We start from the raw sequence: 17779 nt of genomic DNA, 5'->3' as shown, positions 1-17779 counted from the left end.
TATATAGAACGCGTCGCGTACAACTGAATTTTTGAGCACAAATCAAACCTAGATATTGTATAGGATGATGTAGCGACTTACTTCTCTTGGTCCTCGTCGTAGCCTGGGCTAAAGTGTGACAGACCATGGACACATAACAGTGCATCTACCTTTAGTGTGACTGGCGGCTCTACTAGCGTCCTGCCGTCCTGTCTGGTCATGCACCTGTAACAAATACACACAGTCATACACAGGTTGATATACTTACACCGGGAACCCTGCTGACTGCGTTGATGCTGATTCTGTAAAGACATAAATATGACAACTCTTTTCGGCGGAACGAAGATGACGGAAATAATAAGGGGAATGGATATTTACGTGGTCAGAGGCAGGTTCAGAGGTTATGTAAGTGGTTTTCAATTATCAATTATCAATTATTTAAGATGGGGACGCCACTATGTGCGTGTTTTAACCCAAATATAAGTGAAGGATAAGTGTAGGATGAGTGGCGCGATCTTGTAGTCTTGTTAGTGACTAAGGCCGACATGTTTCTTAGACACAGCTGTTAATTAATAGCCCATACAGCTAATGGCAACTAAGGGACCTACAGTTTATTGTGGAATCCGAACCACATTTTTTCCTCGTAATTAACTAATTGGTCTAATTATTAGGATAGTACTGCGGATAGTCGTAGTACTCACTAGTGCGGACGTTAATCCACACCAGGTAGCATCGCATCCACAGTGCCACAGAAAACGTACTACCTAGTACGTTTTCTGTGACAGTGCATCCCTATAATTATCCGCAATTCGTGGCCTCCTAGTAGCTGGATTACAGGACGACGCCACCCGTCCCAGTTAGATAAGCAGGTTGAAATAGCACCTGCGACTAATAATCTAATGTTGCTAAATAAAGCATTGATTTTCCATTATATGATGTGATTTTTAAATCCAATCAAATGCTGTAACTATTCTCATTTCAACCAAATTCTGGAATAGATCACTTCACTTAGGGTTTCGCCTACTACTTTTTTATGTAGGCAACTTTTAAAATTGTTAAGAGATTTTTAACCCAAACTTGGCTTTAAATTACTACTAGTGGCTTGTAGGGACAAAAGTCCCTAAAGCGCTCAAATGTAAAACAAATTATCGTAAGAATTATACCATCTTTGGGTGTGATTTCGTTTGATTTTGTTGACGTTATTTTCAATAAATAATTTGAATCACTTTAATACTTTTATACTTTTCAATGAAATTGCGACCATACAAAGTAGGTGTTTTAAGCCAAGTATGAATGGAGATGAGTGTAGGATGAGTGGCGCTCCAGAGGTTTAACTCTGCTAAAGGCAGAAAACATATAATTATTGTTTGTGAATAAATACTTTTGAAACATCATTTAACGACTTTGACTTTCGGAATAAATTTAAACGTTGCAAATACATAAGTAACAACTGATTAGAATGCAGACGTCTTCCAGCCCCCATGCTTTTCTTATAGTGGATATTTTATATTATATCTCGTTTTCTGGTAACTTAATGGGAATTCTGCTATTTTCCCGAGTCCCTGGGGTCAAGACCTTTACTTAAGACCTCTCCCACTTTTCTGAGACTTACCAGACGTCCACAATTTTCTGGTAAGGATTTTGTCTCAGAATTATATATAAGGATTGCTAATAATAATAATGTAATGGCAGATAATCAAGTCCAAAAACCTCGAAACTGTTTGGGACTTCGTTGAACAACGACGGGCCGAAATACACAAAATTAAGTATAAGGATTGTGATTTATACATGAAGTTTCCATCAATATTGGAACTGCATTTTTTAGCCATCAAACGTCTTTGAGATAACAATCATTGCTATCCAATGAACTAGCGATTGTATTTCCGTTGACTCTCTCCAACTATACATTTCTCTAGTGTCCAATGTACTGTATTGATGAGTGTTTCGATTGTGGCATTCGATTATCTCGCAAGATCGAGTGTCACTGGCTAGATGGATCACTCGGCTAATGATGGAGCTGCGGGCGCCCCAACCTACCCTTACCTTCCCGCGAAAATGCCCCTTCCCTTCCCGCGAAAATCATTTTTCAACGAGCTTATTTCCCTCCAGTTGTCCGACAGCCCGTGCGAGACTAGAAGAGTTAAGACGTCAATGCGACGGCTAATTTACTTCTCCTATGATACTAAACGTGAAAAATTATGATAGTTAACGGATTTTTGAATAGGGTACGTGGAGGATTTTCTATGTTGTCTCAAGGGCCAAAGCATTCTCCTCTGGGATTTGGCGAAATGATCCAGAGTGCCAATAAACTCACATAAGAAGTTTGTATTTTTATAAAATGTGTCAAATTTGTCGCGTTAATTATTACTAGAAAACGCTCATAAATACGAATTTTTATTTTACTGAATCGAACCAAGAGAGACTACTTAAATTAAGAGCTTCATTTAGTTGCACTTTTAAGTTATATCGTCGATTACAATATGTCTTGAGACTGTGATTCAAAAACTTGGGAGTCGCATTTCGTAAGATTGGAAACCAATTACCACATTTTGTATTAGAATTGTATTAACTGGAATGTTAAGTTCAATGAGAATAGTCCTACATGCGAGAACTTGATATAAGTGAATAAGATTTTTTTTTTTCATAAAAAACATTCATATTGTAAAATCCAATAAAAAAGAGCTTTCATTTTGTTATTTAAATACGTAGTTAATAAGTAGTTACAAAAACTAGAATTTTTCCAAACTTTCATGACATCCACAATCTTTCCTAATAAAAAGAATAAAAACTTCAGTCATGGACGATGAAAGTTAAACATGGTACAGATGGTAAAAACTTTGTTTTAACACCAAATTTTCGTAAAACGTGATACTGTAATATCTATTTTGTATTAGTTGGCGAACCCACCCTAGTAAAAATGATACCCCCGTCGCAGCAAACCTGCAGACTAAGCGAATTTCCATTTACCCGGCCTTTTCTACCAAAATATTCCCTAAAAACTGTCATACTTATTTCCTATTTAAATAATATTAATTTTAGTGAGTACTTAGGTTTTCTGCTACGGGGAAGATATTAAGGTGTGTTTTTTTATTATTAAAATATTAATAGCTTAGTATGAAATAAAAAATTGCGAAATATGATTAAAATATATCCATAAACAAGCAAACTACAAAAGTTTATTTATTCTCCATAATAACATGGGAATTTTAAATTTAATTTTTTTTCTCCGTATTCAATGAACAAACAAAACACTTCAATATACTAAATTATTTGTTTATTTAAGCTCTTCAAAATGGTATAGAGAGAAATTATGAAATTTTAAAAAATGTGGGAAAAATCTATTTTTACCCTATAAAACCCCCCATAAACCACGATTCCCATAGTCCGATTATGCTGGTTCGCGAACTCGTTCGAATATAGTAGGTTTACACGTTTGAACCAAATTTAAACAAAATCGGATCATTTTTGCTAGAGTTATAGCGCTAACGGACACACATTTATGTGAATTTGAACGGATGGTGTTTTTGGCCTCTGGGGACCTCAAAATAAAAAAGGAAATCGGTCCCGAGTCTAGGATGAGACCTACGGTAATAGCTTATTCTCTACATGGGAAATTCTTAAATATTCCCTATATGGGAAATTCGCTAAAAGTGGTTTTTGTACACAAAATGGGTTCAGTAACTGTTACACATTATTCAGATCAATTTCCATTCATGTGTATTAGTCCAGGAGCTGAGGGGGTTTGAGCATGCATGAAAGTAGTACGCAATGTTATTGCTGATTATAGTAATATTGACTGTGGTGATCAAAATTACGTATGTCGCCTATTTCAAAAGTGGTCGATAAGGTGGGGGGGAGGGGGCAAACATAGCGGTTTGTGCTATGCGTTAAAACGCTGATAGTTCGAAAACGGTAAAAGATAGAACATCGATTAAAACGTCGTTGGAATTCTAAAAATGTGGACAACAATAATGGTTATTGGGTCCGAGGTCGTATCTCTATAAATAAACAAGTTATTGTATAAAATATGTAAAAATGGACTTTTCGTGTAGTTTTTTTACCGAAAGTAGAATTCCAACGACGTTTTAACCGATGTTCTATCTTTTACCGTTTTCGAACTATCAGCGTTTTAACGCATAGCGCAAACCGCCATGTTTGCCCCCTCCCCCCACCTTATCGACCACTTTTGAAATAGGCGACATACGTAATTTTGATCACCACAGTCCATATTACAATAATCAGCAATAACATTGCGTACTACTTTCATGCATGCTCAAACCCCCTCAGCTCCTGGACTATATGAAGAGTGGCCGATTTCCTTGTAGGTGTCATTAGGATGGCATTGTGGTTGAAAACCGCATCCTGCTCAATCATTTTGTATCCACTCCGTTGATGTTACGCTCTTTCTCTCTCATTAGACACCCGCAGTGGTAGTTTGTGAACGCACAACTATTCCGTACTCTATTTGCCAAGTTACGATTGAATTGCTATGTTGCTGCTGCATCGTATGCAAAAAACTAAACACCGCAGCACAAAAATACTTGGCAAAAGTAAAATAAAGCAACTGAAAATTCACTTAGTATGCCGGCTAGCTACTATCGGGATATTTAAACAATTATAATCTTAAGTCAGTAAACTATTTTTTTCATTAGATTTTTTTTGCAACATGTATGAGTTAATTTATAGTAAAATTCCAGCAATGCATACATCCATCCGCATGCTATGAAAATGCCATCGGACATATTGGACCAGTGATAAACTATTTTTTTCTTTTTTTTTTTTAAATATACGACGCCGTTTTTATTTATCTGAGCTGATCAAATTCAAATAAGATAAACAACAAAACAAGAGTTTCATCAAACTGTAGTTTTACCATTTTTATGATTGCTAAGGAAATGAGCCTAATTTTGATCTAGAAAACATGAAAAACATATCTTAGCAAATTTTCTAAACAATTAGATCTTGTATGAGAATTGTACCATGAATTGTAATTGGTTTTATAACAAAATTTGAATCGGTTGAAATCCATCTGCGCATACTTGATGTACCAATTGCATAATAATTTAGGGATTTATGTGGTAAATTCTCTAGATTTTAGTTAACCTATTTCAAACTGTATAATTGACTATTTTGTTGAATAACCGTAATATCTTAAAGCCGATACCTACACAAGACCCACGAATACTAGAAAAGACCCATTATGTATCATAAACATAAACGAATTCGACGTTTTTGGCCCGAAAATAAACATTATTTAACATTGCTAAAATGGAACTGCCGAAACATGTTAATGCTATTAGTATAGGATTCGGGCCAACAACGTCATTTTTATGTTTATGATCCATACCAGTATTTTTCTAGGATTCGTGACAAGACCATAACTCACGTCTAATTACTCAAACGTCGAAAAAAAACGACCGAGGTGAAAGGAAATTACTTTTTAAACGGTGCTTTCAAATGGCAAGTTCTGTCATCTTTTAATATCGCCGTTTTTGCACCACCTTTCGCACCCCCGGTATTAAAAACGGTTGAAGCGACGGGCGATGTTGGCAAGATAAATCCCTTAGTGGCACAATGGCCGTTATTAATTACACTAGACAATAGAGGACTCTTATGTTAATGGATGACTTTCCGAAAACTTGGCCTGATTAATGACAGGGTCACCTCGCGGTCGCATGGGTAAATATCGCTCCTGCCTCTGTATCGCACAAGAAGTTACCACTACGCCCACCTTTCATCGACACCTCTCTTCGCTTCCCTGTTTGGATCTACTTTTTACAACTCTTCTTCCACTCGTCAATCGTCATAAAGTCAACCTTCACGTCAAAACTAATGGGTGAGTTGTAGACGCGATCGAAACAGATCTATGGGTTCCAGATGCGTCTAACGGGAAGACTGACAGGTCATTCCTTTGTACTGTATTACTATACAAATGTTATGGTTTAAAGGGATTTCGACTTTTAGTTGTAACTTACGTGACATTTGGTATCAAAATAAAACCATGAATATACTCCTTTAGTAGATTTCTCATCCATATACAAAAATCCATCTGACATCCATCTGAAGCAAATTGTATTGTTAGTTCTGTCCGGTGCACTGTAGAGGTCGTGTTTTTTTAACAATTGTTTCATGTTATATCGGTTATTTAAAACCTCCCTTAACCAAATAAAAGATATAATTATAAACAATAATTCGTCCCCTAGTTATTATAACCAAACAGTAAAGCACAAATCTTGCAAGCCTAAAATAATTTAAACAGAATTTCGTCGACACTAGCGATCAGTGTCACCGGATATGAGCTAGACACGAAAAACGAGCTTCAAAATTTACAATGGGATGAAAGTCTACTTGTGTTAAGTCTATGGTAAACCTCGTACTTTGTAGAGGTTGAGTAGTATTTGCGCCGAGTAGTATTTGCGCCGCGTAGCACCAGCGCCGCACCAGCTAATTAAATGAGGGTTAGCAGTTTTGACAGGTTAACAGGCGGAACCAATCAACTGCACTAATATGATTATTGAGGACGTAGTTCCTACCACATTTTACATTCAGCGTAAAGTGGTTGCATGCAGTCACCTCGTGACCCGTGCTAATGGTTACACATACATAACTTTAAATCTAATAACTGCAAAATTGATGCCACTAAAAATATCTGCAAATATTGTTCACTGGTTGACAACAATACACAGTACACTCCGCCGTTTCAGTATAAAGGCTACATAAAACCAATTAATTACCAATAACTAAAAAGAGAGGAAATAACGAAAAAATTGGTTTGTTTCTGTACCAGGTTTGGCAGTACTGTATACATCGCGGTTCGTGAAGCCTGGGAGTTGAGACAGGCCTTATATCAATTTAAGTTTATCTTAAGTCTAGAAATACAAGAACATATTACGTTTACAAAATAACTCTCTAAAACGTGTAGTGGCAAATACCACAAAGATACCTCACTTTAGGCGTTTTTTCCCATAAGAATAACATGGAGATATTTTTTTAGCCACTAATTCCAAAAATCCTGATATTTGCCTACATATCCCTACATATAATCCTCATATACTATACTCGGAATCAAGCGAAAAAGCTAATTCTTTCATTTACTGACCCATTAAATGTAAAGTACAGTAGGTATAATATAGTAATATGACCTCACTTTAGGCACTTTTTCTCCATAAGAATAACATGAGTGAGTTTTTTTAGCCATTTTCTAATGACCCTGCTTTCGGCCTATACAAGCCCATGCAAATGTTCAATACTATTATAGAACTCAATAAACATTACAAATCCCCATCCATTCCCACGAATATTTTAAAAATCATCAACTTGACAGTGCGAGGTTTGCACGTGAACTCGGGCGTGCTCCCGGCCTAAGCTTATCGCTTCTCGTACGATTATGATTAAATTTGGCATGAATGTGTAAGGTTGATATCGGAATGAAACCTGTTTGTTGTTATTTACCTACACATATAGGTATAATATAAATAAATTAACGATACTAACGTCTTCTGTACCATAATGTTAAATTCGCAAAAAATTTATGTTTTTAGCGAATTCCCTATAGGGAAATAGCTATTACCGTAGGTGGCACCGTGACCTAGGCCCGTGACCAATTTACTTTTTCATTTTGTATAGATTTATATACGCCGTGAACGCGATAACTTGAGTAATTTTAGTTTGCTTGTTTATGGATATATTTTGATCAAACTTTGCAAATTTATTTATTTTATACTAAGCTATTTATATTTTACCAAAACTCCACTTTAATAGTTTTCTTGTAGCAGCTAACCTAGGTACTCGTTAAACCTAATTTTATTTACATACATTCAATTGAAAATCAATTCAGACAAATGGAAATTCACTTAGTCGGCAGGTTTGCTGCGGCGGGGGTATTGTCTGTTTAGTTAAGTGTTATCACACAATGAAACTGTGTACCTGATACCATAAGGTTTTTTTTTGTGAAATAACTTTTAACCCATTTTGATTAACCAATGTTTTCGATGTAGGTGTCCTTGTACATCTTATGATATAGCAGAGGGACGAATGGTAGCTAAAAGTGTCATTTTGGGCTTGCCCCCCCCTCAAGTTATTGATTTATTTACATGGTTAACTTTTTTAGAACCTGTAATTATGACAAACCTTTTTATAATGGGGGTTTATGTATGAACCCGTGATCCTTCACTTCGATGTATAACCTTTAGATAGCAAACAAAAGACGAAACCATATGGGTCTAAACTATATAACGTTTTTAATCACCAGTAGTAAAAAGCCTTTTTAGTCCCTAGGGAGTACATGTCAACTGTTGTGAACAGTTGTAGATGTCGATTGTAAGCAATTGCATGGTTCGAAATTATTTATCGATTTATTTATTCGGTTACAGGTTTCAGAAAGGTTTTATTGTAGCTTATTGTTGCATTCTTATCAATTGTGTGACATATCGATGATATAATGTAGGCTACAGAATTGTAGTAGACGAAATGATTGAAAATTGAGCCCTCCTTTGTTGATTCTACGATGTTCATTCTGCTAAATTCTACTCAAAACTGACAATGACAACACCATTGAGATACCAAAGGTAACATAAGGGAGTGGGTTACTACGAAAGGTATGGGGATATATAGCAAATCCCCCTAATACCAATATGACGAGCTGTTTGCATTCCACATAGCACCGCAGACTATCCTGGTGCAACTATTTTCTAAAAATTTCATAGGAAAACAAAAGTCCCCCTTTCTCCTAAATTAGTAATGTGATAAGTAGAAAATATCTACTAGTCATAATAATTATAGCTCAGGAAAAATATCTATACTAACTCAATACTGCATGTGGTGGTATACAAGTGTTTCATCATTTTTTTTGTGCAACAGTGCACTACTAGTAAAAGTTAATTAGGAGTATGGAAAACACCACTATTTACAAGCAACTCAGTCAAGTAATGTGTAAGTAATTATGACCCTCGTCACTTCTGCATCATTGAACTAATCAAACTCCGCGGCGCTGGAAGCACGATTTAATCCGCGGCGCAAATGCTACTCGGCGCAACTGCTACTACACGCTTTGTAGATACTGTACACCATCTCTGTGTTGTACCATAATACACTCTCAGGTCTTCGACTGAAGCTTTTCACATGTACTTCTATGACTTTAAACTACTATCAGCTTATTTTATCGCATTCAAGTGTGAAATCAAAGAGTGCCAACTAATTAATCAGTTTTTATCAATATATTACCTTAATCCTACATCAATATCATTGACTTTTATGTATAACAGAGCAGACATCCGTCTATGTGGCTGTAGCCATTTTCTTTTTCAAATAAAACGAATTTTTATTGAGCCACTTACTCACACATTGCGCTACAGTTGAAATTCATTCGAAGTCAAATACAGTAAAAGAATAGCCAATTTCTGTACAACATTTCAATAACTATTTACTTACTCATTTTACAATATTAAAAACATGTGGTAATTAATTCACAAATAAATCATACAACAGAAATATAAAGATTAATCAATGGGCATACATATATATGAAATTAGTCATTAACACATAGTCATAGGTAAAACTTACTAAAAAAAAAAAAAAAAACTGTATCGAAATCATAGAATAAGACTAAATGATCTTGAGTTCATAATACCGATTAGATTTATGAATACAATTCATTGTACTGCTTACAAGAATTTTCGTCACACTGCAGCAAAAACAGCCGTTGAGGGTCTAAAGTAGCATTTTCACTCTCCATAGAGTAAAATCGTGGTATCGATTGTTTAATCGATTGTAGTCAACAGTTGCCTTATTGTAAATAGTTCGACTTATCGATGACATATCGATGCACTAACACAATCTTAATAGACGAAACGATTGAATCACTTGCTAAACAGCTGCTTGCTTTCATTAGAAAATTAAATGGAAAACAAGTCAGAAGTAGTTTTGAGAGATTATCTTCAAATGAAAACTATTTAGGTTTGATAGCATAGATTGCTAAAATAGTGGTGTGCAAAAATTACGAAAGATGTAGTTCACCACACGGGCAAAAGTGTCTTTTTAGGCCCTAGTGATGAAATACACCTTTTATAACGTATAAGTTAATTATTTAATATCACAGGCATTAGCCCATTAGGCGATTCTATTTCAAAATTTGCACCATTGTACTACTCTGTACTGAAATAAAGATTTCTTTCATTCATTCATTTTCTTTCATTTGCAACTACTGTATATTTCACCTGCTTTAATGAGGTGTATTAACATAAAATATTATACAGATAAAGACGAAAATTTTAAATAGGCCTATTATAATTTTAAACAGCAGTTCACAGGTTTAGTATGTATGTTTACTAGGGGTGGATGTTATTCACGTAATATAATGAGAATTCACTTCGCCCATTCAAGCTACGTACACGATACATAAAGCGTAATCAATAATTTTCATGAAAATCTCGTACATCTGGGAAATTCGGAAGTTTGCCCGTAATCACATTTTGTTTACTATCATCTATCATCGACTAAAAAAACGAGTGTATTTGGTAAGCTTTTAAATCCATTCTGCAGTTTTACAGTATTTATTTATGAAAACTCACATTTTACTATGTCGACCTTGCGAAATAAAAACTTGTATTCTCGTTTTAAAATTCGACAGCTGATTTTAAGTCTTGGTGGTGAATTAGGTCAGCAAAACGTCTATACTCTTCATCAAAAGACGTTTAGAAATACTAAAGCTTACTTCGTATTGCGAGAAGTACCCGTGAATCCGATGATTGGAAACGGAACAATTGCACATATCACAACGTTTACACATTATCTTGTAAATTCCGAGTCTACTGGCCACACAGTGCGACACGTGGCTAATTTCTATCCATGTTTACCTCAAGTCCCCCGAGATGACTTTAATTAGAGACTTTGCATGTCCGCGCAGTTTTTACACGTGACATGTTTGCGTTTTTCCACCGCGGTCTTGACTTGTCTGTAGTATTTGCCCGGGGATTTGTCCGCTCTCCGCGCCAATTAAGACAGCTGCTAATGTCGGGTTGTTAGCGTCATGACACTTGTAATCCCCCGTGTCTTGCTACACCCTGCGTTCTCCAATGCTCAGTGTAAACGTAGCCCTACTCATTTTATATGTATCATCCTTATGAGCGGAAGACAATTCAAATGTTTATATACGGTAGTGAGCGTTGTCTGTATCTGTAAACTACCGATCATCTTAGAACATTACCAGAATATAGTGTCTGCTAGAAAATTAACTTTAAAATTGTCAACGTACAATAAAAACACCAAAAGAAGCTTCACATGAGAAGTCAAGTCAATATGCAGATCAAAAGTAAATACAGATTCTAGAAGAAGTAACTTAGGTAATTCAGTCCTGAGTAGGCCTACCCAATTGCAAACTTTTCATATTCATATTGTAAACTCTGCATAACGTGTTTCTAAAATAATTCTTTTGAATTAATTTAATATTATTATTTTCTTAGTTTCGAAACTAAATTGATAGTTTTCCTCTTAGTCCAGTATTTAAAATGCCTAACGGCTTTGGGTTTAGTGATTTTTACTATCCTGTGCATTCGGGATGCTACCAGCCAAACACTTCAGTTGAGAGCGTGCCGCCTGCGTTTTGAAGGCTGCGTCAATACACAGCTTTTAAACTAAATCCCAACTTAAAAAATGTTCGCTCATAACAATAGTTAACAAAAGAAGTTAACAAGAGTTAACAAGAGAATTTCCCATCAAAAACATTTTTCTACAAGTATTTTTATAGAAATCACATTGGGACAAACTTATGAGCCACAATAACAATATAAATTAAACCTTTTTATTATTCAGCATGGTTTAATTTTCTATTCAAATTCTATAACCCACTAGATGAAATATTTGTTTATAAAAAAAAATATATGGTATTAATGGTTTTTTGCCTATTTACACGAAATGTGGCAATTGCCATTTAAGTATTAAAGGGAGTCCATGAAAAAATAAAAAATCTTTAATTATAATCCAAAATATTAAAACTTTCCCTGGATATTACCTATAACCGTTGAAAGGAAAAAATAGGTTGGAATTTGTCACCCCCTGTGGAGAGGAGGGGGGAGGATTTTTCACGTTTTACAAGGGTTAACTGCATGTAGGATTAAAACCCATTAAAGATCATTGATAACTTTTTGTTTCTAAGAGTTTCTTATAGTATGCTCTATGATCCGCAGGATGGGTTCTGTTTGAATACACAATTAATGGTCATATAACGTTTTTAATGTTTTGATAAGGGTTTATGTAGAAAATAACCATTTAAAAACATCATTAAAATGTGTTCTATTAGGATTTCCTTAAATCCGTCCTACAGATCCTCTTTTACATTTATACAATTTGGTTTTTCTTTTCCGAGTTCGTTTGGCTCTGCTACCCGGCCGATTTTCATGATTGAAGTCTCAAATTGAAGGTATGCACGCACAGATTTGCCATCAAGCATCGACATATATTTATCTATAATTTCACTCAGCTTATACATAAACAAAATTTGCTTCTCATGTATTTTTAATGGGAGTTTAATTCGGTTTCTCTTTTCCGAGTTCGTTTCGCTCTTCTACCTGACCGATTTTCATGATTGAGGTCTCAAATTGAAGGTATGCACGCACAGATTTACCATCAAGCATCAGTATATATTTATCTATAATCCCACTCGACTTATATGTAAACAAAATTTGCTCCCCATTTATTTATTACGACAGTTTAATTTTGTTTCTCTTTTCTGAGTTCGTTCCTATATATCTTGGTCTAAGAACCTTCAGTGAAATACCGGCTTTCATTTAAGCTATTAGTTAGTTATTCAAATCGGATGACTTTCAAGCAAACGCAAGGTGAACAACCAACATAAACATTATTTTTCATAAGGTTTTTCTATGATTAAAAATGAATAGCTCCAGTTTTGTTCATGTTTTTTTTTTATGTTTTAGACTCAAAATAATCAGTAAATTATAGACCTTAATTTGAGATACGGATCGTTTGAATCAGTTTAGCTCAAGATACAGCATTACTTAATCAAAAATCATTAACTTGATTATTTCTCAGATATTATATTTATTTTAACGCTGCGGAGCAGCATGGGTCCTCTAGTAAATTGAACAAGCTATCAAAAATAAACAAAAAAAACACAATCTTTTCTAGAAGGGAAGCTGTATAATATCCAGGGTAAAAAATATACGCTTTTCAGGAATCCACAGAATCAGCTGTGACATTTGCTTGAAAGCAGCTGTAGCCACCGCTCTTCTAAAATAAATAAACATCTAATCTTATATATTAAAAAAATTGGGTTTTCTTTTCCGAGTTCGTTTGGCTCTTCCACCCGACCGATTTTCATGATTGAGGTATCGAATTGAAGGTATTCGAGTACAGATTTGCCATCAAACATCGGCATAAATGTATCTATAATCCCACTCGGCATATACGTAAACAAAATTTGCCCCCCATGTATTTCTTATGGGAGTTAAATTTGGTTTTTCTTTGCTGAGTTTGATTGGCTCTTCTACCCGACCGATTTTCGCGATTGAGGTCTCAAATTGAAGGTATGCACACACAGATTTGCCATCAAGCATGGGCATATATCTATCTATAACCCCACTGGGCTTATACGTAAACGAAATTTGCTCCCCATGTATTTATTATGGGAGTTAAATTTGGTTTCTCTTTTCCGAATGCATTTGGTTCTTCTACCCGACCGATTTTCATGATTGAGGTCTTAAATTGGAGGTATACACGCAAAGATTTCACATCAAGCATCAGCATATATTTACCTACTATATTATTTAACCGAAAAACATAATTTGATTCATTTTCGAATTCTTACTACAATTTAAGATGTATTTTACCAGTTATAACTATACAATCTATATATTTTGATCTAAGAACCTTCAGTGAAATACCTGCATTCATTTAAGCTACTGTATTAGTTATTCAAATCGGACGAGTTTCAAGTAAACGCAAGGAGAACGACCTACACAAACATTTATTTTTATAAGGTTTTTCTATGACTAAAAATCAATAGCTCCAGTATTGTTCATGTATGTTTTAGACTCAAAATAATCAGTAAATTATAGGCTTTAAGTTGAGCTATTGATCGTTTGAATCAGTATTAAGATATAAAATAAATCATAAATTTGATTAGTTCTTGGATATTATTTTTAGTTTAACGCTGCGGAGCAGCATGGGTCCTCTAGTATATGATTAATATAGTTTTTGTGTATGAATTAAGTAGAGAACCAAAATATATCAATAAAAAGTTCTAAAAAATTCAGTTTTATTCATCAACTCCTCCCTTAACCAGTAAGATTGTTTAAATATGTAGTCGTCACTGATACGCGATTCACGGTTAATAGTGATATCACGGACTATTTAGGTAGTAAAATTAACAGAAATGACAAAATACTAGATAAATTTTAACAGAAGAAAAATGAGCTTATGTTCAATGCAAAACAAAACAACAAACTAAACTTTATTTACATTTTGAAACAGTTTAACATATGACTTTAAATTTAAATACCAGACAAAACAGTCTTTTAGAATAAATAAAAACCAGTCCTTCAGCAAAGGTTAATTTAAATAGTTAATTGAGGTTTTTAAACTAATAGTCAGTTAGGTATAACACGACAAATACAAGGCCCTCAACCCTATATAATATAGATATAGTTTTACCAAACTTGTGGATCGGCTTAAGACAAGTTAAAGGTGTGTTTAATGTTTATGTCAGTGTTTTGATGTCCCTGCTTCATAGATTATTTAAATCAAATTAAAATTATTGAATCAAAATGCATCTTAATTTATGCTTGTCTGAGGGGTCTGAGGTATTCTAGCCAGACTACAGTTAAGTGCACACAGTTAATCTTAGGTACCCTAAAATAACAGGAACACATTTTTAGTCAAAACCGCAAATTCTCTAAATTCAAATGATGAATTTAGAGAATTTGCGGATTTGACTAAAAATGTGTTAGGTGATTGCATAATGTCATTCAACAAATAAATTATTACAGTTTAGTTGATATTACATTTCATTGAGGATTTTTTTAGTTTGGATAATCAATTATTCCGGTAACATGTTTAGGATTGGTTGGCCATGATGCTTCAGTCGAATTGGTGGAGTCATTGCGAACTGTGCGATTAGTGTTTCATTGTGTGAACTGTTTACCCTACACCTTTTATAGACTTTAGTGTTTTGTGATTGGTTATTATTTCCATGTTGCATCATGACTTGACTGCTATACAGTGCATATAATTGACATTTTTGCCTTTGGTATAAACGAATTGGTCTAATTATCAGGATAATACTGCAGATAGTCGTAGTACTAACCCGTGCGGACATTAATCCACACCAGGGAGTATCGTATCCACAGTGCATGCCTATAAATATCCACAATCTATAAATAAATATAATGCAATAACCTAGATAGGAAATAAATCGGTAATACAAACGGTGTTCCTTTTGACCAATAAATTACGCAAGATGCAAACACGGAGCATATAAGAGTGAGTAGTATTTGCCTGTGGCTTGTGATAAATGTTGCAACTCCTCCGGGACACTGGCCACTCTGTGAGTTATGAGGTCTGCCCTTGTGATTCCAACACATAAATCATAACTTACCCCTCTGCCAATACTCGCCCACTTCTTATATCCACCACATGTTTCCTCATTTCACTAAGAATGTCCGACACTTTGGTTTTTGCCCAGGTGCGATTTGTCCTGCAGTTTGCAATGGAGGCTGTTTTTGAATGGTATATGGTTCTGGATAACATTTATTATCGTGTTTGCTTGGTTCTATTCAAATTTTTTTGTGAGGGGTATTTAAAATTAAGAGATTTTAAAACCTAAATTAAAATAATGTGGTTCTCCCCTTTACTGTAAATTACTTCACAAAGGGAATTATGAAATATGGAAAGAAGATTAGAGCTACGGCTGATCAAATATTTGATCTCGGGACATTGAACAGTTTGTTTCGAAATAGGTATGGGTTGGAGGGAATTTTTTAATAAGGCTATAGCTGCTTAATGTACATTGATTGTGGTCAGACCTTAGGTGAGTTACTTTTTTTTAAATCCTATGTTTTGCTTGCTGATAAGTGAGGGAAAATGAATGTAATAATACTTTGAACAAAATTAACTTACTAACAATGAACTTTAACAAAAAATTATACCAACACATTAATACAAATTTTACTCCTCAGTTTTATGAATTTTTCATTCTGGTATAATGGTACTTGTTTTCTTTGAATGTTAATAGCACTGACATGTATAATTTTGCACAAATAATTTCACAATACTCTGGTCGTAAATAACAGAAATACCTGCAGAATAATGTTTTTTGCGTCCATAGAGAGCAGTGTAAGAGCAATCACTCATTATCTGAGCACGTATTTGGCCGTCAGCAGGGCAGTATTTCCCTAACGACGGACACGGTGGTTACAGGGGGCCTCACTTGGAGCCTTATTGAGGGAAAATGTATGCAATAATCCAAGGCCTCCTTAGACAAACATAAAAACGTTTACTGGTCAATACAATCATTCATCATACGAGAAGAGCACCTAACGTCCGTTTACTGTTTTTTTTTATTCTTGTAACTCTCCCTGTAAAAATTGCTCAGTTAGTTCTTGTACTTACTGACGACAACGCTATATAAAGTAATCCGAGGAGAAATTTTAATTTTTCCAGGTCAACCACGGACATATCTTAAGTGCATCCTTGACTTCCATCGAGAAGCTATTTTTGAGATCTTTGTGCAAGCATACAAACAAGTATGAATACAAGCAAACATTGCTCATATAAGATTATAGGATTATATATTTATGAAAACGAAATATCCTTAAAATATCCAATGCCAGCCTTTACTACTTCCTTCACCACTTCCTGTGTCAAGGACCTGTTTCCATCCCTTCTCATGGCATTTAAGTATTAATGATACATTAATAAAACTGCCATAGACAGTTCCAACACTCCGAACCGTGCGTACGGCTTGACGGGCTCAGGTTTGCGGCTACACTGACTTGGTCGGTATCCTGCACTGAACTTTGGACCATGACGTCATCTTCAGCTGGTTACCATTCTTTCATTGTCCATCAGCCTAATAATAGCCGCAAACCTGAGCCCGTCCAGCCATACGCACGGTGTTATAATCGTAGTTTTTATAGTTATTTAAATGTATCGTACGTGTCGTGTATGTGTAATGAATGTAAAATGTGTTTGGCCTATTTATTTGATATATCGAGGTTGTTGCTACAAAATCAAAGCAACATAGAAACAGATTCAACCTAGTGACAGTGGAGCTGAGGATGACCTCATGGTTGAAACGCGTACTCCACAGCAATTTATGGATTGATGACGTAAGTTATTTAATTATTTGATAACTCAATCCGTTGTGCTACAATCTGAACATTATGTTATTGAGTTGATTACATAGTTTGCATAAGGTCCGGTCTCAAAGAGCTTCGCTCGCTCTGCTCAACTAAGCTGTTAATATTCTACTAAAAACACACTTTATTAGCCTAACTGTAGCAGCAAACCAAAGGTACCGTACTCATTAAACATAATGTTATTTAAATAGCATTAATTGAAAAACAAATCAGGCAAATTGAAATTGGCTCAGTCTGCAGGTTTGCTGCGGCGGGTTATTGTATAATTTTTACCTTCTTCTTACTCAAACCAGTAGAGACGCCTTCATCAGTTAAATTGTAAGAAGTACTTTATAGCAATTGCTCATTACGATCTCATTATGTTTAATTTGTTTTCATGTTATTCGGGATTTTCTTCAGCTCTTAATTGTGGTATATTGGAGTCTACTCTA

At 35.0% G+C, this 17779-nt stretch overlaps 1 protein-coding gene across 2 annotated transcripts in view; it reads right to left on the bottom strand.

Moving 5' to 3' along the window:
* LOC128990964 (ubiquitin carboxyl-terminal hydrolase 48-like) overlaps positions 1–17779 on the bottom strand; it is a 109599-nt gene that overhangs the window by 65994 nt on the left and 25826 nt on the right. For both annotated transcript variants that reach the window (XM_054413646.1, XM_054413648.1), the window contains one exon: positions 82–204. In XM_054413646.1, the coding sequence (XP_054269621.1) occupies positions 82–204 (123 nt within the window). The remainder of the gene's footprint in view (positions 1–81; positions 205–17779) is intronic.

Source organism: Macrosteles quadrilineatus, unplaced genomic scaffold (assembly GCF_028750875.1).
Source record: "Macrosteles quadrilineatus isolate MER2022 unplaced genomic scaffold, UCM_ALF_1.0 Scaffold_3__2_contigs__length_128488019, whole genome shotgun sequence".
In the NCBI taxonomy this organism is placed as follows: domain Eukaryota; kingdom Metazoa; phylum Arthropoda; class Insecta; order Hemiptera; family Cicadellidae; genus Macrosteles; species Macrosteles quadrilineatus.
The sequence above is the reverse complement of the archived record's forward strand: the minus strand, read 5'-3'. Positions and strand labels throughout refer to the sequence as shown.